Source organism: Ursus arctos, unplaced genomic scaffold (genome assembly GCF_023065955.2).
Source record: "Ursus arctos isolate Adak ecotype North America unplaced genomic scaffold, UrsArc2.0 scaffold_17, whole genome shotgun sequence".
Lineage (NCBI taxonomy): Eukaryota > Metazoa > Chordata > Mammalia > Carnivora > Ursidae > Ursus > Ursus arctos.
In genome coordinates this window covers 26280327-26306117 of record NW_026622841.1, presented here as the reverse complement: position 1 = coordinate 26306117, position 25791 = coordinate 26280327, and the positions used below count along the sequence as shown (strand labels likewise).

The window sequence follows — 25791 nt, the reverse complement described above, 5'->3', positions numbered from 1 at the left end:
TGGTAGAGCTAATAATTTGGTTAGGGAAAAAACTGTATTCTGTGGGTTCGGTTCTGATGTTAGCATATTCAGACAGATTTGTATAGTTTGGTTGACTTCAGTTTGATTCTCAGCACCTAGTATGTACCTACATGTAAATAAACATTGGATACATACTTTCTGATGACACTGGAAAGGAAATGTCAGAACTTCACCAAACTGTTCCCCTCCCTCCTTTCCTTTAGCTGGTAAAAGGAGTTACATTTATCATCTTTTCAAGTTCTTTCATCCCCCCCAGAAAGGATAAAATCTGAAAGTGGGGGAATTCTTTGTCCTGTTACTGACTAGACTGAAGACTGGGGATGGGGTTGATAATGACTTCTCACAGTTTAGACTTTGAACTTTCTTTCCTTTGCGGTCTTACGAGGAAACTGAGCCCCAGAGAGGTCAGGCTCTCCGCCTGCTGTCACCAGCTGGACTGGGATGGAGGTTGGACTAAGTCCCATATTTCCTTACCCTGGATCCAGGACACTGCCCACAGCCCCCAGAGGGCCCAGGGAATTTGGGAGAAGAGTGAAGAGACCCAAAGCTCCAAGGTGGGCCTGGCCCAGGTCAGGGCTGGAGGAGGGGCTGGGACCAAGTTGGGGTCATGGGCAATGGGGTCTGGGAAGAAAGCCTTGCCCAGCGCGCTTCTTACATGGTGTGTACAGCTTCGTCTGCAGCTCCGCGTGGAAGAGGTCCCTGACGATGGCTCCGTCATCTTCGTTCTTCGCCAGCCAGCGGCCACAGGGGAATGTCATGCACTTTCCAAGAGATGGGGCGTCCACCTCTACCCAGTCTACAAACCAGCCTGGAGCCTTGCCTGGAGAGAAGGAGACACGGAGCCCACCAAGGAGCTCCACACTGATGGTTTACTGTGGGCAAATCAGGGATTCCACACATTCTTCCCGGACCCACGGTTGACATCTGCAGCTGCACCACGCACATGCCACTGCTGTCGCTGACAGCTGTGCTAGAATGACTCCTGTTCGAATGTACGCCCAGCTGAAGGCTGAAGCTGGATCACACCCCCGCCAGCTGTCCATGAAATTAGCAAGAGCTGAGGAGCCTCGGGAAGAAGTGACAGGAGGTGACAGCAAGCACACTGTCCAGAGTGGAAGACACTCTAAAGAGGGAGCCTAGAGATGTCACAGAGATCTTGTGCTAACAAGGCTTTCATAAGTCCACCCAGAGACAAGGATGACAGTCCGAGCTCCCTGGCCTCCGTCTGTGGTGCATGAAGGGAAGGGATATTTGTGAAGGACTGATGGTCTTGCCTGGAAAGATGAGTGATCGCGTTTAAAGAAGGAAGTGGGGGCTGAGCAGAGAACTCTGTCTCTTCATCCCAGGGGCCAGCGAGAGGGCCTTCTTCCTTAGGCTTAAAATACTTAGTGAAAAGACCAAGAAAACAAGTCTTCCTTTACTAAGAGAGAACAAACTTTGGCTGTGCTGTCAGTGGGTTCTGGGAAGAACTGACTAGATCACTAGTTCTCAAAGTGGAGTCCAGCGGCCCCAGCATCATGTGTGAGAAATAAAAATGCATGGGCCCCACCTAGACCTACTGAATCAACACCTGCATGGGTGGGGCCCAGAAATCTGCATTTAAAAACCCCCCGAGATGGCTCTGGTGCTCACTCAAGTCGGAGAACCGCTGAGCTAGACCGGGGATTCTCCAATGTGGCCGCGCAAAGAAATAACTGGCAGGTGGGGCTTGGGGGAATCACTGGTGTCCAGGCCCCAGTCCAGGCCAGCTAGACCAGAGTCTCTGCATGCGGCCGGGGCTCCACTGGGCCAAGGGGACTGAGGAAGCTGTGTCATCATGCAAGGCAGATGACATCCCAGTTTCCTACACATTCTTTCCCAGACACCCACAGGGACCTGTCTGTGGTTCTCACATTCTTAGCAGAAAACAGAGCGGGGAGGGAAGCCAGACCTGTGTTGTCATGACCAATCCTGACTTTCCACAGATCTCCCAGGTCCAGTGTCTCCACTGTGAAGATTTCGATGCTGTCCCTTTCAAACTTGTCGCTGTTGGTCTTGGAGGATTTCAGGAGGGTCATTCCTGCCAACCCAATGGCCCCCGTGTGACTGGCTGGGCCTGAGACCTTCAAACCTGGTCTCACTGCCCCTCTTCATCCCTCCTCAAAATGACCAAATTTTTCTAACTTTCATAAAATTTAGACCGTGCAAGTACCATCCACTGGGTACCTTTGCACATTTGGCAGTTTTGGGGGGGGGGTCCTTATATCGAGCTTTGTAATTAGCCTTTGAGGTATGTATTTTTATTTGCAGTTTGTATGTAAAGAACAGGAGACACACCGAGAGGTCTTATTCAAGACCATTCAGAAGACAGTGCTTTGGCCCTAAGTCAGTGTCGGCTCTGTTTCCACACTCCTCACATTTCTCTGCATGGGGTTGAAGCCAGTGACAAAACCGCCCTCCCCGTGCTCCCTGGGGTATCAGGGACATCCTTGAACAGAAGGTGAAAGCTGACAGAAGACACAGAGAACAGACCAGTCACTGTTTGCACTGGGAGGCCCTTCATTATGGTTTCAAAAGGTAAACAGAGCGATGCCTCCAGGAAGGGCCCAGGAACTGGTAAAAAATCTCAGAAAGGCCTAGAGAAAGAGTGACCACAGGATCTGACACCATTACCCAAGGAGAGGACGCTGAAGGGAAGATGATTCCTATGGCTTCTATCTACTTCTAGGGTGGTAGACATAGCAATGAGGACAGGAGAGAGGACAGGGGGCTCTCTGTCCCCTGGAGTAACAGTAGGACTGACTTAGTAAGATCTTGGAAGAATCTCTAAAGGAACCAAAATTCACAATCCAGGTAGACGAGTCGCTTTATGTGGAGATTTTTTTTTAAAGATTTATTTATTTATTTGAGAGAGAGAGGGAGAGAGAGTGCAAGCAGGGGGAGGGGCAGAGGGAGAGCGAATCTCCAGCAGACTCCCTGCTGAGCATGGCGCCCAACTCGGGACTCAGTCCCAGGACTCTGACATCATGACCTGAGCTGAAATCAACAGTCCGACGTTAACTAATCGAGCCATCCAGGTGCCCCTCACATGGAGATTTTTAAGAAAAAGGGAACTGCCTTTCTCCAATGGGGCTGGTTGCACACAATCTTCTCAAGTGTGTGAGGCTTGCAAGAATACACAACAGGAAAAGGTCAGTCTCTTCCACAAACAGTGCTGAGAAAACTGGAAATCTATATGCAAAAGAATTAATGTGGACCCTTATCTTTCACTATACACAAAAGCCAACTCAAAATGGATTACAGATGGAAACATAAGACCTGAAGCTATAAAACTCGTAGAAGAAAACACAGGGGAAAAGCTTCATGACATTGGTCTTGGCAATGATTTCATGGATATGACATCAAAAGCATCAGACAACAAAAACTAAAATAAACAAGTGGGATTGCATAAAACTAAAAAGTTTCTGCACAGCAAAGGAAACAACCAACAGTGAAAAGGCAACCTTACAGAATGGGAGAAAATAGTTGCAGACCGTATATCTGATGGGGGCTCATTACCACGATATCCTACAACTCAACAACAGAAAGCTAATAACTCAGTTTAAAAAGGGGGCGAAGGACTTAAATGGACATTTCTCCAAAGAAGACATACAAATGGCCAACAGCATATGTACAAAGTGTTCGTTGTCACCAAGCACCAGGGAGATGCAAATCAAAACCACAATGAGAGCTCACCTCACACCTGTCAGGATGGCTACCATCAAAAATAAAAAAAGACAGCAATTGGTGAGGATGTGAAGAGACTGGAACCCTCGTACACAGTTGGTGGGAACGCAAAATGGTGCAGTTGCTATGGAAAATAGCATGAAAGATCCTAAAAAAATTAAAAATAGAACTACCATATGATCCAGCAATCCCACTTCTGGGTATATATCCAAAAGAATTGAAATCAGGATCTTGAAAAGATATTAGCACTCTCGTGTTCATTACGGCACTATTCACAATAGCTAAGATGTGGAAAAAACCTGTGTTCATTAACTGATGAGCAGATAGAAAAAAATGTGATAAGTCCATATAACAGAACACTATCTGGCCTTAAAAAAGAAGGAAGTTCTCCAATATGCAACAATGAGGACGGTCCTTGAGAACATGACACTGAGTGAAAGAAGCCAGACACAGAAAGACAAATATAGCATGATTCCACTTAGACAAAGTATCCAAAATAGTCAAATCCATAAAATCAAAGACTAGAATGGCGGTTACCAGCAGCTGGGGAGAGGAGAAGATGGGGAGTTATTAATCAACAAGCATACTTTGAGCTTAGCAAGCTTAGCGAGCTCCAGAGATCTCCTGTACAATCTGTGGCTATAGTCAGCAGTGATGCATTATACATTGAAAATTGGTGAAGAGGATAGATCACATGTTAAGGGTTCTTTCCACAATATAACGAAGTCAAACAATAAAGGGGAATTCTTGAAAAAAAAGTTTTTAAAGAGAGAAGAACAGAAGCGTGACCAGGATTTCCTTAGAAAGTTCTGTTGAATCTCCTTATCTTCTTGGGGAGGCATGTGGGTGAGCCTGGGCCCTGCACTGCTTTCTTACCAGTGTTGTCTTGCGTGCCAAAGAGCGTGATGAAGACATTGGCATCCGTGCCTGCGTTTTTCTTGTCCCCAGTCTTTACGGTCACTGAGAATGTGGTAGATTTGTCTGCCGGGAGAGGAGTGTGGAGAAGTGAGTGGTAGATTGTCCCTCCCACGGAGGGAGGAGGGAGAAAACGTACTGAGTACGTTTCTACGTTCATGGTGGTCATTTCTACGCATTGCTTTACTTGCAGCGTTTGTTGTTCTGCTTGCCTTTAGTCTGGAAACTTCCTCAGGGCAGAGGTGAGGTCTCTCCCACCTCCAGCTCACCCAGGAAGCTCTCAAGCAATAAAGTTGTAAGATGCTTAGGGGAGACGTGGGCTCATCAGCCAGGAGCCTGGTCTGACTCCTCCAGGTTGGGAAGAGTTTTAGGGATGCAAGTTTCAAGGAAGGGAAGCACCTTAGAATTCTTGAAAGTTCATTCTTTCCCCTGACAAAAATGTATTGAGAGCTTACAGTGTGCCTGGAGGGGAGGACACAAAACTAAATCAGAACCAGCTACAAGTATTCCATTCTATTCTATTCTATTCTATTCTATTCTATTCTATTCTATTCTATTCTATTCTATTCCATCCCATCCCATCCCATCCCATCCCATCCCATCCCATCCCATTCCATTCTATTCCACTTCATTCCTGACAATAACTTCATGCTAACCACGTACTTTACACCGAGCCTTATGCTAGACATGTGGGAACATGTCTCGTCACCTCCCTGCTCTTGCCATGGAGGAATGAGAAGGCAGTATAGCCACATTGCCAGGGGAGGAGTTGCCCAGAGCCCAAAGGGAAAGGAAAGATGGAGACCGATGATGGGGGAGAGGCAGAAGGGAGGGAGCTAGAGGGAAGAAACCAGCTCTAGTTCAGGAAACCTTTCTGCTCCAGGGCCAGGCTGTTGAGGGGGCTGCTGTCACCGCCTCCCCCACCCTCCTCATCCTCGCTTGGCAGCACGTAGGACTCGTCCACTGGCAACAGCTCCCGGGACAGCTGGCCATCATCCTCTTCCACCGCCAGCCAGCGCTGGCACGGGAAGTAGTACCTGCGGGGTGGGGAACGAGATAAGGTTGGGAACGTCTCTTTGGAAAGGTTTCATGAAGGAGCAGTCCTGGGCTGCAAAATGAGAGGTCCTCAGGGGCCCGACACTCCCCTGTCTACCCACCTGCCCCCCCCCCCAAAAGCATGGCCCTCCCATCCTACCTAACCTGGGGATCATACCATGAGAGTCACTTGCCTGGAGAAGACAACAAATATGGGACGTGGTTTGAAGACACCCCACTGAAAATGGCTGTATAACAGTGCCTGGAGCATATTAAACCCTCACTCAGGGTCGTGTTGGAGGTATCTAGAAGAAGAGCTTCCAGGGAGTATTCCAGCCTTTTCTAGAATGAATCTGGTAGCCAAAACTACTTTAGCAGAGAATATTGTACACAGTAGGAGTTCAATACCTAAGGGCTAGATAAATGGATTTTAATGGCATGATACTCAATTATGCTTCTGGAAGGTACAAAGAGTGTGGCTAAGGAGCTGGCATAGCAGACAGCTGGCATCATCTAGGGATGGGAGGTCCAAGTGAGACTCCTCAGTGTAGAGGCTGAGCCCAGAGAAATGGGGACACCTGGACAAAGGAGGGGGCAGGAATGACAGGGGTAGCAACATGGGGTAATTAAGGACTCGTCTCTGGAGCCATCCTGGGTTTGAGTCCTGGCTCTGCCACTTACAGTCATGTGACCTTGAGCAAGTTCCTTTACCTCTCTGTTAGGGTTGCCAGATTTAGCCAATAAAATCACAGGACTCCTAGTTAAATTTGAATTTCAGAGAAGCAATGAGTAATATTTTAGCATAAGTATGTTCTATCCAATATTTGGGACATACTTACACTGAAACATTACTCACTGCTTCTCTGGAATTCAGTGACTGGCCATTCTGTGTTGTCTCTGGCAACCGTACATGCTTCAGTTTACTAGTCTTATTGCTTATTTCAAAGTTGTTACGAGGATTATGCGAGTTAAACATTCTACAGTGTTCATCGAAACGCCCGGCTCTTGGTAAGAATTTGCTAATATGATTGCTGTTGTTCTTCTTATTGTACTTCCCTCTGTTTCTCCTCTGCCCACGCGTGGGATTTCTGGGGGCTGTGGGCTCGACAGCTCCCCCGGGGCGCCCAAGCTCCCACACCAACTCAGAGGGTCAGGGAAGGCAGCCAGCCCATCTGTAACGGGGGCCATTCCGCCCCATCTCCACCCCTCCCCGCCAGTCTGGATGCCGAAGATGCATTCAGGGGCTGGTCAAAGTCTGGAGAGGAGGAGGCGATGTGGGCGGAGGGTTTCACCTCTGTCGGAGCCCCACGTTCCCAGTAGACATTAGAGCCTGCCAGTGCCAACCTGTTAGCAGAGCAGAACCAGAGAACACTTCCTCAGCCCGCGGGCTCACGCGGGGTGCAGAGGGGCAATTCTGTGTTCGTGGACATGGACTCAAAGGGTGGGAGGAGCTCAGCCAAGGGTGATAAAGGCTAAATTGCAATTAAATTCGTGTTTAAGTGAAAAATGTATATCGTTCCACTTCCTAGTCTTTAAATTATGAACGGGAAAGTTACTTTTATATTCAACCAATTAACTTATGAATAATAGGCTTTAGCTCTAAATTAGGGCCAATTAGAGGAGAGACAGAAAGAAAGAAAGGAGTGGGGCTGGGGCAGAGGCAGAGACAATGAGAGTGGGAAGCTGGAGCAGAACGAGGACAGAGGGAGAAGGAGACACGAAGAAGGAGTGGGAGACTGATCCTGGGAGAGAGAAAGCAGTCAGACAGACAGCAGGGGTGAGGCACAAGCCTGCCCACACCCGCCAAGCACGCGCAAGTGCAGGGATGCAGAGGCAGGCTTTCCCGGAGCGCCCTCCCCACTGTCCCCGAGATACCTGCGCTGGACCTCGAAGCCCCTCAGCACGCCCCCACCACAAAGTCCCCCTCCCCCTGAACCCCCTCGGCATGTGGGGGTGCCACCCTGAGACGGCTGCCAGCTCGCTCTGCCTTGCAGTCCCCACTGCCCCCTGAGCTCCTTCATAATCCTGCACATGCCCGTCCCTGCCTCGCCGTGCTGCCCCTTTTACAGGCTGACCGACGAGATTGGTACTGCCAAGGGAGAAGAGCCCGTCCTGCCTTCCGCTGGGTGCCAGGTGCAGCGCTGGGCCCTCACACGGGTCCTCTCAGTGAGGCCTCTTGACAACTTTGTGAGGGAGTTTTATTATGCCCATTGTATGGATGGAAGAACTGAGGCTCAGAGGACCCCCAAGGCCACACACGTAAAGAGTGGAAGAGACAAGAATTGGACCTAAAACATCTGCCTCCTAGACCATCACAGTTTTCCCACTCTTCAAGGGCAGTCAGAATCAGCCACTGGACCCTCAGCACTTAGCACACCGTGTGTTTGCTGAATGAATGAAGGAATCAATGCATCAAACGTCATACTAAGTTGACTTAGTATCTGTGGTATGCCTATAGTGGGCCAGGCCCTCTTGTAGGTACTGGGAAGGACACTGCAGGGAACAAAACAGATGAAGTCGTTAGCTTAGCCAGGGACCTTATATTCAGTTGTAGGAAGAGGAACAGTGATGAAATACTGCAGTTGAGGGGAACCTGGGTGGCTCAGATGGTTAAGCTTCTGCCTTCGGCTCAGGTCATGATCTCAGGGTCCTGGGATCAGGCCCTGCATCAGGCTCTCTGCTCAGTGGGGAATCTGCTTCTTCCTCTCCCTCTGCCTCTCCCCTGCACTCTCTCTTTCTTAAATGAATAATGAATAAATAAAATCTCTAAAAAAATACTGCAGTTGATGGTAGGTCAAATGATAAGTGAGGTGGAGAAAAAGAAACAGAAGAAAAGAAATACAAGTTCCAGGGTGAGAGGTGGGACCTAGCTGAGCAGATGACACCCGAGCAAAGACCTTATCTAGAGAAAGTATGAGAGTGAGCCATGGTGGGAAGGAGTGCCAGGTAGAGTGGACAGCACATGCAAATGCCCTGAGGTGGGACCATGGCCATCAGGCTAAGGAATAGCAAGGAGTGAGCAAAACAGAGATCAGGACCAAGAATTAAGGCGGGGGCATGGGGCAGGCCACTGGAAGTGCTCTGGCTCTTACTTGGGGTGAATGGGAGCCTCTGCAGGTTATTAAGCAGAGGAGGAACACGCCCCTGCGGGCTGGACTGCCGTAGACACAGGAGGGCCGCGGTGCAGCAGAGGGACCAGGCAGGAGCCTCTGACCAGGGCTGGGGAAGATGGCGAGATGGAATCCGACTCACACCAACAAGACAGGCTGGTGAGGGCGGGGGAGGAGGTGAGGGAGCCGGGAGTGGAAGGGAAGAAAAAGAGACAGAGGGAAGAAGATACCATTCACAAGAGTGAGAAAAATACAAAATATTTGGGCATAAAGTTAGTAAGACTGTAGAAAATTGTGAAGCATTGCTGAGATACTAGAAGGAACAGTTGGATAAATGGAAATGCATACCTGGGGGCAGCCTCAATATTCTAAATATATAATTCTCCACATATACATTTAATGGCATAACAATCAAAATTCCAATAGGATTTTTTTTCAAATCCCTTAATGTCTTGATTTGAAGAAGTAAGAAAAGCTAATATTTTTAAAGAATAATGGAAGAGAGGGTAGTAGGCTGAGTGAAATGAGTCAATCAGAGAAAGACAATTCTCCTATGGTTTCACTCATATGTGGGAAGATAGTGGGGGAAGGGAGGGAAAACTGAATCAGAAAGGGAGACAAACCACGAGAGACTCAATTATGGGAAACAAACTGAGGTTTGCTGGAGGGGAGGCAGGTGGGGGGATGGGGTAACTGGGTGATAGGCAGGGTGGAGGTGGGAGATGGGGTGAGTCCCATCACCCACTGCCCTGCACAGAGGGGAACTCAAGAACAGGGCATGCTCCAAGAGATATGAGGTCACAGGCCGAGAAGTGAAGTCAACGCCTACTTATTTATTGGGTGCCCACTATACTCCAGGCACTGGCAGGCCCTCAACAGCTCCACAACCCGCTCAGGATCTTGTTGGCTTTCCTCTCTACCTCCCTCCGCACCTTCCTACCACCCCTCGGACCTCCTTTCATGTCCATTGTCCCTTGGCCCCTTTTGCTCAAGAGGCAATGGGGCCTAATGGTGGAAACACACCAGATTCATCATCGATGATCTGGAGTTCTGGTCTTGGCTCTGGCATGAACTGGCTCTAGGGCTGTGGCCTCACCTCCCTGGGGCAGGATTCCCTCACCTGTCAGGAGGACAATATCCCCTTCCCAACCCAGCTCCTAGTAGTCGCTGGGATTCTTGAACAGGGGCCAGCAAACTATGGCCTGGGGGCCAAATCTGGCCCACTCACCTGTTTACGTATGTCCCAGAAGCTAAGCAGGAAGTTTACATTTTTAAATGGTTGAAAAAAATGTAAGAAACAGTATTATTTTGTGAGGTGAAAATTACATGAAATTCAAGTTTCAGTACTCATGAATAAAGTTTTACTGGAACATAGCCACATCCACCCATTTAGGTATCACCATGGCTGCTTTCCTGCTGCAAAGGCAAATAAATCAAATGAGACAGGGACCAAATGGCCCCAAAGCCTAAAGTATTTACTCTCTGGCCTTTACAGAAAAAGTCTGCTTCCTCCTGGTCTAGAATATTAAAACAATGGTGCTGGAAGCCACTTTATATGCGGAGGGACGGATGGGTGACTAAGTCTGGGTGTGGAGACTGGCAGGGGCAGGGAACGTGACCGTCTGAAGTAATGGCTCTCAAGAACTAGATGGGGGGGCCCTACCAGACTGTCACCTGACAGGGCAGTAGCTCCAGGGGGTTGCCCAGTGAGAGGGGAGAGAGGGAGGCAGTGCCCGCCCAGACACCCACACGAGCCAAGCTAACATCATAGCCACCCCACCCCCACCCCTACCCTCTTTCCAAGATGGTCTAAGATGCAGCCATGGCCTTCCCCACCCTTCCCAAGCCCCACTCACGTGATCTCGTTGTTCACGTCTGTGATGTCTATTCTATCCAGGAACCAGCCTGGTCTGCTGCCCGAGTTGTCATGGCGAATCCGGATCTTGGTCAGAGCCCCCAGGTCAATGGCATAGATGGTGAAGGTGTCAGTCTGGGAAGGGCCAGGGAAGCACTCAGAGGGATTGCACCCCCCCCCCCGACACACACACATAATCTGGCCATGAGCCTCACCCTCCCAGCACCTGGGGCAGCCTGAGGCCAGCTCTGGAAAATGCAGGTTGACTGGTGTAGGGTCTGCACTGTTGTTTTTTAACCTGCCCCTACCAGGGGTCTTCTCACTCTCGCTATGTCCCAGAGGGTGGCCATGAAGGTGACTGAGGGGCAGAGGAGAAGGCAGGTTGGCTGGCTGCCCACATTTGTGTTATGGGATGTGTGTGTGTGTGTGTGTGTGTGTGTGTGTGTCTAGGGCCGTTGTTGGGCGTGCGCCAACCCCCGAGCTATGTGTGCACCTGTGTGCATAAACCCCTTCAACCACACATTTTGGTTAAGCACCTAGGATGAGCCAAAGTGCAAATCCAAAGTGATTTCAGAGTGTAAATCCAGAGTAATTCACAGAAACAGGAGAGGAGCCCTTGCTCACCACGTGGGTGGGAAGACAATGTGTACGACGTGAGTGTGTGTACACGCCCTGCAGGAGGCGGGCGGCCTCAGGACCCGTAAGTGAACGGGATTCTTCTGGGCTATAACTTTTTAAACTCTTTATATTGAAAAACATTTCAAGTCTACAGAAAACTTGCAGAAACGGTACAATGAAATTTTGCAAGCCCTTCACCTAGATTTTGCAACACTGGCTTGCCTTGTGTCTCTCTTTTGCTCATTGTCTATTTTTTTTCTGAATCATTTAAAAGTAAATGGCAGACACCATGATTCTTCACCTCTGAATTCTTCAGCAGAGCTTTCCCAAGAACAGGCGATTCTCAGATAATCACAGGATAATGACCGAATTCAGGAAACGTAACATCGACACAATATTATTATCTCACATACAAAGCTGTATGCAAATTTCATCCAGCGTGCCGGTTACACCCTCTCTAGCAGTTTTCTTTCAATCTGGGATCATAGTGGCTATAATTTTTAAAGGAAAGTATAAAAAATATGAAATAAGCCCTAATCCTCAAGTCACGGCAAGGGAGTGTTGGAAGAGAAAGCAACTGGTCTCTCAAGTACATCAGAGGCCCGTGGGTACTTTCGTGGGTTTGCTTTCTTTCTCTTCTTCCTCTGTGTAGATAAGGGAATGTGGCTTTGAGATCAGGGGCAGGAATGAGAAAGGTGACACGGGACAGTCTTCTAGCCAGAGCACACTGTAAAATCTGGAAGGACAAAGATGACAGCTGGGTTTTTCACGCTTTTCCCACTATACTTGGAAGAGGGGCATGCGTGCATTTCTTTCAACACTTCTAAAGCCTTTGTGGCTCCCACCACAGTAGGCAGGACGCGGCCCAGGCTTCTCAACCTTCTTTCAAGGCTCTCATGCCCCACTCCCCTTCATTGGGCTCATCAGGCTTCCCAGAGGCAGCGCCCACCCCGGCTCAGCACTAACACAGGACAGCAGGAAAGGTCACTGTGCTCGAGCTGGCCTTCCGCATTTCCACCCTGCAGTCCCATCCCCAGGGAACACCTGTCACTGTCATCCTTAGACATCTATACCACAGGCATGGCCCAGGGTACAGCCCTCCTTCCATGTTTTCCCCGAAGCGCTGTTAGCACTTCCTCCTTGAACCCCTGCTCCAGCCACACAGACCCTGAGCTTCTGCTACTGTACTATCTGGTTAGTTCCTATGGGCTTCATGGTGCTCGACGCCCCCCTCCCCGGGCCTTTCTCATGTCCCCCAGCACAAAGCGCCGGTGCTAACAGAGGAGCCACTCCCATGACATCTGGGTGGACTGGACAAAGCACCCTGCTGGACATCATGCTGGTGGGGGGACAGGGGGGCGGCCTCGGGAATCAGCAGTCTCAACCTCCTGCCCAAGGGCCAGAGAGCCTGCACTCTACCTGTCCCTGCTCAAACTTGTTGGACTTGTCCGACTTCTTCAGGGGCCGCTCGCCTGTGTCGCCATACTCCTCACCGTAGATGGTCAGGTAGACGTTGGCATCGGTGCCAGCCTTGGGCACGTTCCCTGTGATCACCTGGACCTCATAGGTGTTGGCTGGGGATAGAGAAAAAGGCAGCGCTGAGGACACCCAGGCCTCGGGGTGGAGCTGAGGCTCGGTCTCTCGGAAGCCGCCAGCTCACGGGAGCAGGAAGGACCCATGGATTCATCCGCACCTGCACTAACCTGGAGCTAAACCTCTCCCTCCTCCGGACTCAAGACTTTCCTTTGCCGTGAAGCCCAAGAGGCTGGGAGGCATGGGAAAACACCCTCGGCCACCCTCCTACCTTATGCCCCACTGGGAGTCATAGTGGACTATATCCAGGCTCATCCTGGAGTCCCAGAGCCCTCCTGAGAGCCGTAGGACAGGGGCGGAGCTAATCCCAGACAGAGACCTGTCCATGGTGGCAGGAGGTCAGACCTATTTAGGACCCACGATGGGTGCCCCTCTGTGGGGCCACCATGCGACAGGTGAGCTAGACACCCCCTTCACCGGGCCCCCTTCAGTGGATGGGCGGACCCCTGCTTAGGCTTACGCTCAGGACCCGGCTGGCCCGCCGGCACCAGCTCCACAACCAGTTCATTGTCCTCCTTGCCCCGGGCCAGCCAGCGGTGGGCTTCGAACTTGTACTCCTCAATCACCTCCTGCATCCCGGGCCCAAACTCCTCCTCTTCCTCCTCCTCGGTCTCCTCCTCCTCCTCCTCCGAGGACTCTTCCGATGAGGACTCCTCCTCCTCGTCCCCCTCGTCCTCCTCGTCGCTGCCCTTCTTCTTCTTCTTCTTCCTCTGCAGCTTGGCCTTCAGCTGCTCCTTCTTGAGTAGCTGCCGCAGCTTGTCCTTCTCCTTCTTCTTCTGGGCCTCCTCCTCGGGCGTGAGGTCCGCCTCCCGCACCACCAGGCGCCGCAGCCACAGCGTGTCCACGAACCAGCTGGGTCCGAAGCCTTCGCCTGTGTGCCCCAGCCGGATCTTGAAGACCTCACCCACGTCCTCTGCCTCCAGCTGTGCAAAGCGCAGGGCAGTGGCTGAGGCCGCTCCTGGCGTCCTCCCTTCCTCCCCCGCAGAACCCAGCAGGGGTCTGTGTGCAGTGCCACAGGATGGGGACGCCCGGGGCCTTGAGCCAGAAGCTTCCACCAGCTCCCTCTCTCCTACCACATTCAGCCTGGTTGCTGGGCCAGCCTTCCAGGACCATTGGCAGGCCCCACCCTCCATCCAAACATATTTCCTTCTAACCCCAGGTGATGTCAGGTTGGTGTCCCTGTCTCTCTGTCTCTTCCCCTTCTCCCCCACCCCACATATGCACATGAACACACACACGTGCACATCACACTCATTCCTGTTACTCCTAGTTCCATAGCTCTCTTCATGCATTCCCCGCACCCAGAATGCCTTTATTCCCTTCTCTACCTCCATATAAAAGCTATTTATCTCGTTTTCTGAGCTTTATTGCTACTTTCCTTTTTAGTTTGTGCTTTTTGCATTCTCTTTCCAAAGTTATTTTTTTTAATCATGAATCACATATAACTTTTGTAATAAGCAAGAAAAAGTGTTATTTTTCAAAAAGAAAAAAAAATCTCACCCACATTCCCAGGAAGCCTGAGCCCCTCCCCCAGCACACGGGAGACACAGAGCTTGGCTATGGTCCTGGCCTGTCCCGGATGGTCTCACTGTCCACGTGAGCTGCTCCCCGCCCACTGGAGTGGGAATTCCTAAAGACAGGGACTGTTCGTTCTTGCTTCTCTCCCCCATGGGGTCTGGCGCACGGCTGGCTCAAAGGGCAGTGTGGACGGATTCAGCTTTCTTCAGAGGGTCAGGTCCTCAGCCTTCAGTCTGCCACTCTGTTCTAAGCCTCACACTGCATGAGGTCCAGCCCCTGCACAGCTCAGGGGGGGGTCACGTGGGGTGCCTGCTGGTTGGGCCACTCTTAGGGTTCCCCATTCTGATGGGCCCTTATCTGGGTGTCCGACACTTTTCAAAGTCTGGTGCCACCGATTTTCCCACATGTGTCCTAGTGAAACTAAGGCCTGGGGCTGTCTCATGCGTTGCTCAATGCCCCACATTTGGAGTCCAGGCCTGGATGAGAACTCAGGTCTTCTGACTCTGTTCGTGAAGCTACGATGTAGCCAAAACCACCTTTATGAGAAAATGATCAGCCAAAATGGAACCCAGGAGCCCCGAGAAAGAGGCATTTTTTTCTTCTGGGCTACTGAGGGGATGGGCTCTGGACCTGGTAAGTCCCTTCTTCAGCACATGAGATCTCCTCTCCAGCATTTTCCAAGGCACAGCATCCCTGCCATCAACCTCTGCAGGCAGGCCTGCTTACCATCCCGTGCCCACATCTGTCTGCCCAGCCATGACCGCGTCCACCACCACATCCAGCCACACAGCCTGGGGGCACTGGAAGATGCCCTGCTCTGTGACGTCTCCACAGCTGGTCACAATTTCCCAAGGACCTTCTCTGACAATGACTGTTTGGACCCTTCCAAGGACTGTGAGGAAGGCTAGGTTCGAACTGATGAAGAACGTGAGGCTCAGAGAGGTGAAATGCTAGGGCCTCTACCTCCTCAGCAGCGTAATGGGGGGGTTGGATTCAGGGAGACCCCCTCCACCGCTAACGTTCCATACACCCTGGTCCAGCTCAGCCAGGCCCTTCTCGGCTGGGCACGGGGGCAGGACTCCTTGCTCAGAGCTGTCTGCGGCACACAAACACACAGAGAACACCCAGCATGAACATGCTCCCTGCTACACACATCTGCACACGCACACCCACACCCACACACACACACTAGTGTCCTAGGTAGAACACAGTTGGGGTGCTGGGTGGCTCAGTCAGTTAGGCGGCTGCCTTCTCGGGGTCATGATCTCAGCGTCCTGAGATCAAGCCCCACATCGGGCTCCCTGCTCAGTGGGGAGCCTGCTTCTCCCTCTCCCTCTGCTACTCCCCCTGCTTGTGCTCTCACTTGCCCTCTGTCTTAAAATAAAAAAATAAAATCTTGAAAAAAAAAAACCCAAAACAATACAGATATGTCCCCCAAGGGGCATCCCACTTGCATCCTCCTCTCCTACCAACAACATGCTCACATCCTCATCTCTTCTTCTCCACTCAAGCGGAAGTGCAGAGTCCTGGGGCACTGAGAACACAGCCTGGAGACTCCGCCCCAGATCCCGCCTGGGAAACACGGCCCTGCCCAAAGGCAGAGAGAGCCACAGAATCAGAGGCTGGCAGTGGCTGCAGTAATTAGGGGTCTCATGCCATTCTTTGCCAAATTAGAATCGCCTACTCTAGCAGGACTCAGAATGGCAGCATTTTAGCCTCCCTGGTAGAGCTTCTAGAAGCATAACCCAGAAAACATATCCCACCGTAGAGGTTCTGACTTAACTGATCCAGAGGTGGGCCGAGCAGCCATTTTTTTCCTTAAAGCTCTCCAGGTGATTCTAAGAAGCAGCCAGGGACGAGAACCACTGATCTAGTCCAATCCCTTCATTTTGGGGCACCCATTGGCACTCTGTGGGCACCCCCACTGCCTGAACCCCGCATACCTGGAATGTGTCCTTGGACGCACGATCAAAAACTTTCGAGCGGCTGGAGAGGAAGAGCACTTCTGTCTTGCCGTCCTTGCCATAGATCTGCACGTAGACTCGAGCGGTGGTGCCCGCGCCGCCCACGTCCCCCGTCCAAATCTCCACCTCATAATGGACCACTGGGTAGGCACATGGGGGGAAACAGGACATTCAGTGATATTAACAGCAGCAGGGATAGTAACGAAACAGACATTCCTGCCCCGGTACCACATCTGGGGCTTCACAGGCATTGTCTTCTCTAATCCTTTCATCAGCAACACCATGAGGACTGTCACCGCCATTTTGCAGGCTGACAAGTTGAGGCTTAGAGGACCTGAGTAGGTGGTAGAAATGGCAAACTCAAGCAATCAGACTCCAAAGCCCGGTTATCCACTGCACCGCATGTGACTTCAGAAGCCAGGAGTGAGGGGTAGTCAATTTACCAGCTGGCGTTCTCTGCTGTGTGCCCAACCCCTGGGCAGACATCATGGAACAGAAAGAAGCAAAGGCTGTGTGTTTGTCTCTTTTCCTTATTTTCAGTAAAGGACAAGGGATTGAAATTGTAATTTTTTGAGAAAATTTTTAAATTTTAAGATTTTATTTATTTGAGAGAGAGAGAGCATGCGTGTGCACATGGGGGTGGGGGGAGGGAGAGGGGCAGAGGAAGAGGGAGAGAGAAACCCAAACTGACTCTGCACTGAGTGTGGAGCCCTGAGATCAGACCTGAGCCGAAACCAAGAGTTGGACGCTCAACTGAATGCACCACCCAGGCACGCATATATATATTTCTGTTGTTGTTGTTGTTTTGTTTTCTTCTCGTTTTTTTTAAAGTAAGCTCTATGCCCAACATGGGGCTTGAACTCATGGCCCCAAGATCAAGAGTAGCATGCTGTACCGACTGAGGCAGCCAGGCGCCCCTGAAATAATAATTTCCATTTAAATATATTCATCTTTCGTATATTATCAACATATACATCTACACAGAAAGAGCTCTGTATTTTGAAGTCATACTTGATCAAGCAGTTAGAGGGTGGAAATGTGTTACAGGTATGCACCACTAGAGGGCACTTCCCAGCGAAGAGCAAAATGTCGACCAGAACTGTGGGTCATAGTTTTTCAGCGACGACTACAAGACCTGTGCTCTCAGCAATGCCATAACACAATATCATGATTTTTTCCCCCAAGATAAGACTTATTTTCAACAAGATGGAGAATCTTCCATTACCAAAGCAATGTGAGAGATTTGCAGAAAGCAAGAGGACTGGCTGAGAGCCTAAAGAAGTTGAACTAGAGATACCAGGATCAGCTGGGAGTGAGAGCGGGTAAGCGTATGGACAACAAGGGGATTCAGTAAAAGCTGACATTCCAAATGGAGAGAACTCCCAACCTCATTCCCTCTCTCAGATCCTAGAGCAATAAGCAGCCAGGATTACACAAACCTTGGATAGATAAAAATTAGCATTCAGAGAGCAAAAACCAACTATTGGAAATTAACATGTGGTAGCTGAAATGAAATACTCCAGAGCAAGGATAAAGTCAAGGACAGTTCATAAGAACAAAAGAGGAAATTTCCCAAGAACAAAATGACAAATGATAGAAAGGTAAGAAAATCAGAATTCCAACATCTTACCAAGAGTTCAGTTCTAAAGACTACAGAGAATAGAAAGTTGGAAATTGTCAAAGAAATAATATCGAAAGAAGTCCCAGAATTAAAAAATGCTTCTAGAAGGAGCCCATGAGTTCCCAGAACAATGGATGAGATTAAAATCACAAAGTGCAGTGAGGACATCATGAAAGTTCAGAACGCCAGGGGTACAACTAGGGCCTTACAAAACTTGAGAGAGAAAAAATCCCGAAAGTTTGGATAACAGAATGGCATCATACTTCCCAACTGCAACACTGGGAGATAGAAGATGGTAGAATAATTTCCTTCTAAACTTTAAGGGAAAATGAGTTCTAAACCAGAATTCTGTAATGAGCCAGATTCCTGAGACATTTGCAGACATTTCTCTTCTGTGCACTTTTTCTCAGGAAACTACTCAGTAGAAATGAAAAGAAAGAAGAAACCAAAGAAAAGGAAGACATGAAGTCCAGGAAACCGGAGATCCAACAGGAGGAAAAAGAAAGGAATTTCCAAAAAGATGGCCAAAAAGAAGTCCCAAAGGACAGCTTCATGGCAGCCTAGAACCTTTAGAGGTTCCTAACGGAATGTCTTGGGACAGGGAGTGAGTGGAAGGAGGCAGAGAGGAAACAGAATTGCTGTTGGACTTACAAAAAGAATTTTAGTTCTATTGGAGGGATGGAGGTAAAATGATGTTATGGGAGAATTGTCTTCTTCCTTCCAAATTCATTGTTGAAGCCTAACTTCTAGTATTTCAGAATGTGACTTATTTGGAGATTGGGCCTTAAGGAGACATTAAGTTAAACTGAGGCCATTAGGGTGAGGTCCAAATCCAATATGACTGCTGTCTTCATAAGAAGAAGAGATTAGGACACACGCATGCAAATGCCCAAAAAAAGACCATATGAACAGGCACCAAGAAGGCAGCTATCTGCAAGACAAAGAGAAAGGCGTCAGAAGAAACCTAACTTCCTGACACCCTGATCTTCTGGCTTCTGGAACACAGGAAAACAAATTTCTGTTGTTTAAGCCATCTAGTCGTGGTATATGTTATGACAGCCCTAGCACCCTAATACAGATAGGTGGGTATACAGAAATACAGATGGGTATATAGAAAACTACACGAATGAAAATGAGGCTATTATTAACACCAGAAAAATACAAAAAGTTGTGCAATAATTCAAATGCAATCATCATACAACAGGTGTCTCCGTAATGAATATTTACATAGTCATAATAACGTAAAAATTGAATATTGATTTAATTTTATTAAAGGCTGGAAGGAGGGGAAATGGGTATGTACGCACACACACAGAGACACACACATGCATGTGTATTCAAAGAGCTAAACCCTCCTCTTCCATTGTAGAAAGTCAAGAGTTAATGTCTATGAATAAAATAATAAAGAAATTGGTAAGCAAATTATTAAAAACACAGAGATAAATTTCAGAGGAAAAGTGAAAGCAATTTAAAAGTTGTTACCTCTGAAGAAGGGAGATAGTAAGGGAAGGGAACTACTGCTTTTTAAAAATCTATATCTTGTGATGGAAATCAAGTTTAATTTCTAAAAAGAGGAAAAGAGTTGAAGAATCACAGTGGCAGGTACCATTACAAACCACGTATATGTTTGTGACACAGCCCTCAAGGAACCTACAGGATAGTTGGGGAGAGAAAACACACACATGAAAAGATGCAAGGAAGAAGAGATGCGTTCATATTGGGGTTCTTTCTCAGGGAAACTTCTGGTGGAAGTGAGCCTTGGGCAGAGCGTTCAGGGTGGATGCAGAAATGCAGAGGTGAGGGAAGTGACATTCTCTGCACCAGTTTTTGGTGCCACTGTCTTCCTGACCCTCTAGATGACCTCTTGTTTCTCTGACCCCTACCGTAACTATGGCTCTCACATCATGTACAAAGGGTGGCCAGATCGCCTTGAACTTCACCTTCATTCAGAGATGTCGCCACCCTGTCCAAAAATGTCCTCCACCGCCACGCCATGACTATCGCCCTATCCTGTTTCATTTTCTTCATAGCTCTCACCTGGCGTTGTATTATAGAGTTATTGTGTGCCTCCCGTGGTGGAATGCAAAAGGGCAAGCATTTAGTCTACATTGTGCCTAGGGCAGTGCTGGCTCAGAGAAACAGTCTATATACATACTTACTAAATAAATGTATGAATGAACAGCTTTATCTCCTCAGCGAGTCTTCCCAGGGAAGACACAGACTATGTCTCAAACTCTTGTACACAGGGCCAAGAATGTGCATGTCTTAATAGAGTCATTTGCTGCCTTTATTCCAGAAAAAAATGTTTCATCCATCGAGTCCTCAGTTTCCCCTCTGTAAAATGAGCCCTTTTGCCCCTCCAAGAACTATAATACCACAGGCAATCAGAAGCCCCATTATCTCCCCTCAGGCTCCCCCCTTGTAAACAAGATCCGAGTCACCCCATAGTCCCTCCCCCTTCCCTACTGCCCCATCCCACAGGGGAAACAATGCTGATGGTCCCATCACTGCTTCTTCCATACGTTTCTGGATCTCCACGACCTCACTGGGATAGAGCTCCACCTCCAGGCGCCCGTCGGCCTGGTTCTTGTCCAGCCAGCGGTTGGCGGGGAAGGTGTACTGCTTGCCTTGGCGGGGCACGCGGATCTGGACGCTGCCGAGGAACCAGCTGGCGTGCATGCCCGTGCTGTCATGCCCGATCACCAGCCGACTGATCTGGGGGGAAACCCAGGGTGCGAGTGAGCAAAGAGCTGGTGCGTGGAAACCTCTATGCCTCCATCCCTACCCACCCTGGCCCCGCAAACACTGGTGCAAACTGCTGTCCTCAACCCAGACTTTCATTTGCCCAGAAGAGGGGGGCGGGGGCTCAGCCGGAGGACACTGGGTCCCAGTCTTGTCCACCATCAGCCAGCTTGGGAACTAGGGGACCACTTCTCCTGCCTGTAGCCTCATTCTCTCCTCTTAAGAGCGGCTCACCTCTTGGGGAAATTGTGAGAAGCAAGCAAGGGGAGTGGGTATGGCGTGGACTTTGAAAGCTCCAGCATGTACTTGGGTGGTGGCCGCAGGAGAAAGCAAACATTCAAGACATTAACCATTTGCTTCTGATAGCCATGGTATTGATTTGGCTTTGTTTTGTTTTAAACAATACACTATTGTATGTATTTCTGTATTTCTTTGACGTACCCATCCTAGAGGTGAGACGATAGGTGGATGACCTCTCAGGACAGCCTCTCTGTGGTTCTCTGCTCAACCCCTCCTCTCACTCGACCCTGAGGAACATCCTTCTCTTTCCAGTAACACCCAACAGTCACCTTGCTTTGCTATTTTACATTTTAACATCTTTACATTTAACATAGATGACTGCATCGATCATCGCGTTACCATCCTTAGGAGTACTTGGTTTTTCAACATTCAAATCACTTTAGTGCTTTTTTGAAATGCTGTTTGCAGGGCAATTCTACCATTAGATGGAATTATCCAATAGCCTTGGAGATCCTTGCCAAGCCTCCCCTGCAGATTCTCTCTGTGATGGTTTGGAGTGGTAATGCTAGCCGTGAGTCTGAGGCCAGAAGGCTGGTTCTGGAGAATTGTCCCTCCAAGCCCTGTTTTTGCTCTTACAAGAACAAAGTGCCTCTTTGAGCTGATAATGAAAACACCATCATAACTGAGTGCCTGCCTGTAGCTCGGGTCCCCTGGAATTATAGAAAGGAAACCAGCTTTGTTTACAAAGCCCGACAGCCTTTTGGGTGGGTGCCCAGGGTCACAGGAGAGCTTTCACTCTGGTGCTGGGACAGTGACAGGACCAGCTGGGAAGAGTGAAGACAGGGACAAGTGTCTTCTACCTGACCCAATGGGAAGCTCCTTTAAGGACAGAACTCCTTAACTTCTTTCAATTCCGGACCGCCTAGCACCTCCCTGGAGCAACTGTTCAGTCAGGAGCAGCTAGCATTGATTAAGCGCTTACTGAGGGCAGGGGTGTTATCAATATAGTTAAAGCTAACAACAATCCCATTAGCATCCCCCGTTGTTGCTGCGTTGTTATGAATGCAAACAAAGGTGAAGACAGGCTTGGCAGGTAAGTGGAGACAGGGCCTCAGGCAATCAGCAGCCAGACTGACCCTCCCGACCTCTTAGCCATACTGCTTGCTGGGGGGTTTCAGAAACACAAGGAAAGGCCCCAAACACCACCCCCTCCCCTTAGATGTCTCATCTATCTGCTGGCTGTTGCCAGAAATCCTCAGTAAAGGGAACAACATTTCACTCTATGGTTATTAATTCAGCTGAAAATGTAAACACATTTTAACGAAGGAAAACCTTGATTTAAACTCATTACCATCAAAGTATAAAGGGCTGACATGAGATCTTTCCCCAAGAGCATTTTCATGGAGTACCTGAAAGAGGGCAAAGGGATTGCAAGAAAGTAAGGTTGCAGACGGGGGGCTCGTCAGCGTCCCAGTTCCGACTAGCCACACCTTGAGAAGGACAGGTGGTCATAGGAAACCCAGCTCAGAAATTTCTAGAAAAGTTTCCAGCACTATGGTCCAGGGGGTTAGATCTGAACTTTTCCAGATGAAGAGCTCAGCCTGCTAGCAGCAGGGCCACCTTGGGCCTTGACAGAGAGAGACCCTCAGTGCCATCTTCAAAGGCAGAATCTCTCCAGTGTTGCCAGGGGTGCAACTGAAATGAGTTTCCTGAGCATACCTCAGATGCAAACCCAAGTTTGGAATTGGGAAGTATTTTCAGCCCTTCTTTTCCTTCCCTGCATGCCAGTGTCCCCTTCTCCAGTGTCTGGGACCCAGCCGCATTGGTCTTGGCTAGGTAGGCAAAGAAAATGTTGGGACTACAGACACCAAAAATAGGCATTCCATCCCTAAAGGGACTGCAGAAGCTCAACCACTGGTCACGTATCTTCTGCAGCTCTGGGTCATAGCTGGAAAACAACGTATCCCACCCACCCCCAAGTGCGCATCTTTCCCCTTCAAAACGGGTTCATGCATGTGCACGTGAATGCATGGATGTGTGTGATGTGGGAGTGTTTATGCACGTGCATGTGAGTGGGCACCCACATGTGGATATCTGTGGCGTGAGTGAGACCATGTCGCACAGTCTCGGGATGGAGACTTACAGTTCCAATGTTCAGGGTCTCGAGGGTGAACTCGTCCACCCGGGCACGTTCAAAATAGTCTTGCAGGTTGTTGTCGGAGACCAGAAGAACTTGCTTGATGGTGTCAGATTTATCCCCGTAGAGCTTGATGTAGACCCGCGAGTCTGTGCTGGCCCCAGAGACATCCCCCGTCTTCAAGCTGATGTGGTAGCGGAAGTCTGGGCAGTGCAAGGGGGAGGCAGGGAGGGAGGGGTTAGCGCAGGGCAGGTGGGAAGGGCTGGAGCAGGAGGGCGGTCTGCAGCCGGGGTGGGACACTGGGCTGGGGGTCAGCAGCTCAGTCCTTGCTCTAAGTAGCCCTGTGATGGGGTAGGGCTCCCTTCATCTCTGTTGGGTCCCCTCATTGACAACGTGGGATGCGAATCCCTGCTTGGCCCGCCCATAAGGTGCGCGCATGCCAAGAACAGGAAAGCTTTCGAAGAACACTGAGTGCAAGAGACTTGAAGGACCTAAGGCAACCGCCTTGTCCAGCTACTCATCTGAAGGATGAGGAAACGGAGGCAAAGGAGGGTCAAGCTTGGCAGACAGTGTTTAGAGCGTTATATACGCAGGGCTGTTTGTTGCTAAGTATTCTGATCTCGGCTTTACAAGCCAGGGATCAGAGCCTTAGGAGGGTTCATGTTTGGCTCAAGATGTCAACAGTTCAGGAGGAGCCAGCCAGGAGCAACATTCTAATGTGGACCTAAATCCCCTTATGGAACAGGGCACCATGCCGATGGTGCTCCATTTCATCACCCAGAAAGATCTGAAACGTCTGTTTGGCTAGCGTTACTGCCTTTGTTGCTCATACGGAAAGAGGCCTGTGTGCGCTCAGGGCCCCACATCCAATGCCACAAAGAGACTGTCTACACCGCCCAGACAGCCAAGAAAATTCCAGATCGTCCCTCAGAGCCTCTTCCTCTCCCCCCCTCACGACTGCTGACCCAGGGGAATGAAGCAACGAGCTCAGGGCTGGCTTCTGTGCACCAAGGGGAGGGCGCCCCTCTCCCCAGGGACACACCCGCCACCTGGTCACAAGGATGACTCACTCTTCAGTGTTGCATTGCTGTCACTGGGCAGCAACTCTCGGACCAACTGACCATCATCCTTATCCTTGTCCAGCCACCTGGTGGGCAGACAAGGGGCTGTTAGCTCTGAGCGGCCGGCAGCCAACCGTCGGGCTGCTCCTGCGGGGTCACCAGGGAGGTCAGAACTGTGCATTCGGCCGAGGAAAAGACTCTTACAAGAGCTGAGAACAAAGGGTCACTACCCAAACTGGGGAGGGAGGGCTGCCCTGCGGAGGTGATATTGGCTGAGGTTGGAAGAGTGACACAGAGTTGGCTGGGAGAAGAGGGAACGGCATATGCTGGGACAGAGCAGAGCCTTCAGGGGCTGAATGAAGGCCACTGTGGATGGAAGACAGTGAGGGGAAGGGGTAGCTAGTGTGCAGGGAAATGAGAAGGGTCACAGGATGTAGGACCTTGGCAGTCACACTAAAGAGTTTGTCTTGAAAGCCAAGAACGCCGGAGTCACTGTTATCAGCACAAACAATCACCTCTTTTTGGGGGAGCCCACTGTGTACAGGGCCCTGGGCTGAGGGCCCTGGGGACGGGGAGAAGGCAGAAAAGATACGCTGACATCAGGAAGACACTGCTTGACCCCTAGAGAAGAGGTCGTCTAGTTAAGAAGATAGGACTCACTAGGGACACCTGGGTGGCTCAGTCGGTTAGACAGCCGACTCTTGATTTCAGCTCAGGTCATGATCTCAGGGTCGGGAGATGGAGCCTCATGACGGGCTCCACGCTTAGTGTGGAGTCTGTTTGAGAGTCTCTCTCCCTCCCCCTCTACCCCTCCCCACACCCGTGCACACACGCTCTCTCTCTAATAAATAAATAAAATCTTTATTTAAAAGAAAAAGAAGATACGATAGACTAGCCAAGGCACTGAAAGCCAGGACAAGGATGGCTGTTGGACCAAAGTAAGTGTAACAGGAATTTGGAGAAATGAGAACAGTTTGTGGGGAAGGGGCTTGCTCGGAGTCCTCAGGGAGGAATGAGATTTGCCAACAAGGAGAAGCTGGGTCTGGACCCCACAGGGCTGGGTTTGACGGCAGGGACTCATCTATTCATCAGAGTGGGCCATGACCCCAGCTCTCTGCTGGCCATCCACCGGGGGCAATACGCTGGACTGGTTCACCTGAAGAGCACCATCCCCACGGAGCACGGGGACGCAGCCAGAGAAATCAGACGACCGTGCAAGCAGAGATGCCCCGGCCCCAGTACTCACGAGGGTCTGTGATACAGGTGACGGCAGCAGAACAGACACCCTCAGTGTTCTCCAGCACCATGGGGAAGCCAAGGCACCTGCCTCTGGACCAGTGTCTCCCCATTTGCCTGCACATTGGAGCTCGTCTTGGCAACCCAGCCCTATTACACTCTTGGCAGGGAGGTGCCTCCCTGGCCACAGAACCCATCAAAGGAAACCAAGGCATTGCCTCCTCTCCAGCCCTCCTGACATGGAGCTCAGGCCTCCCTAAACCACAGTCCTTCTGCCACTATACCCCACCCGAGGGTAGGGTCCCCATCCCTTTTCTCTCACCCTCCCTCCCCAAGCACAGGCTCTTCTATTCCCCCCCGGATGTTGCTGCCTGCTGGCGGTTAGCTCGCACAAAATGTTCATCAGCAGCTAAGTGATGA

General features: G+C 50.1%; 1 protein-coding gene across 2 annotated transcripts in view; it reads right to left on the bottom strand.

Moving 5' to 3' along the window:
* The window catches only part of LOXHD1 (lipoxygenase homology PLAT domains 1), a 156264-nt gene that overhangs the window by 50081 nt on the left and 80392 nt on the right, over positions 1 to 25791 (bottom strand). For both annotated transcript variants that reach the window (XM_044383194.1, XM_026496247.2), the window contains exons 15-25: positions 24145 to 24221; positions 23081 to 23277; positions 20478 to 20670; positions 16314 to 16474; positions 13313 to 13775; positions 12679 to 12833; positions 10643 to 10776; positions 5512 to 5678; positions 4603 to 4707; positions 1952 to 2080; positions 677 to 841 (exon numbers count right to left, since the gene is read on the bottom strand). In XM_044383194.1, the coding sequence (XP_044239129.1) occupies positions 677 to 841; positions 1952 to 2080; positions 4603 to 4707; positions 5512 to 5678; positions 10643 to 10776; positions 12679 to 12833; positions 13313 to 13775; positions 16314 to 16474; positions 20478 to 20670; positions 23081 to 23277; positions 24145 to 24221 (1946 nt within the window). The remainder of the gene's footprint in view (positions 1 to 676; positions 842 to 1951; positions 2081 to 4602; positions 4708 to 5511; positions 5679 to 10642; positions 10777 to 12678; positions 12834 to 13312; positions 13776 to 16313; positions 16475 to 20477; positions 20671 to 23080; positions 23278 to 24144; positions 24222 to 25791) is intronic.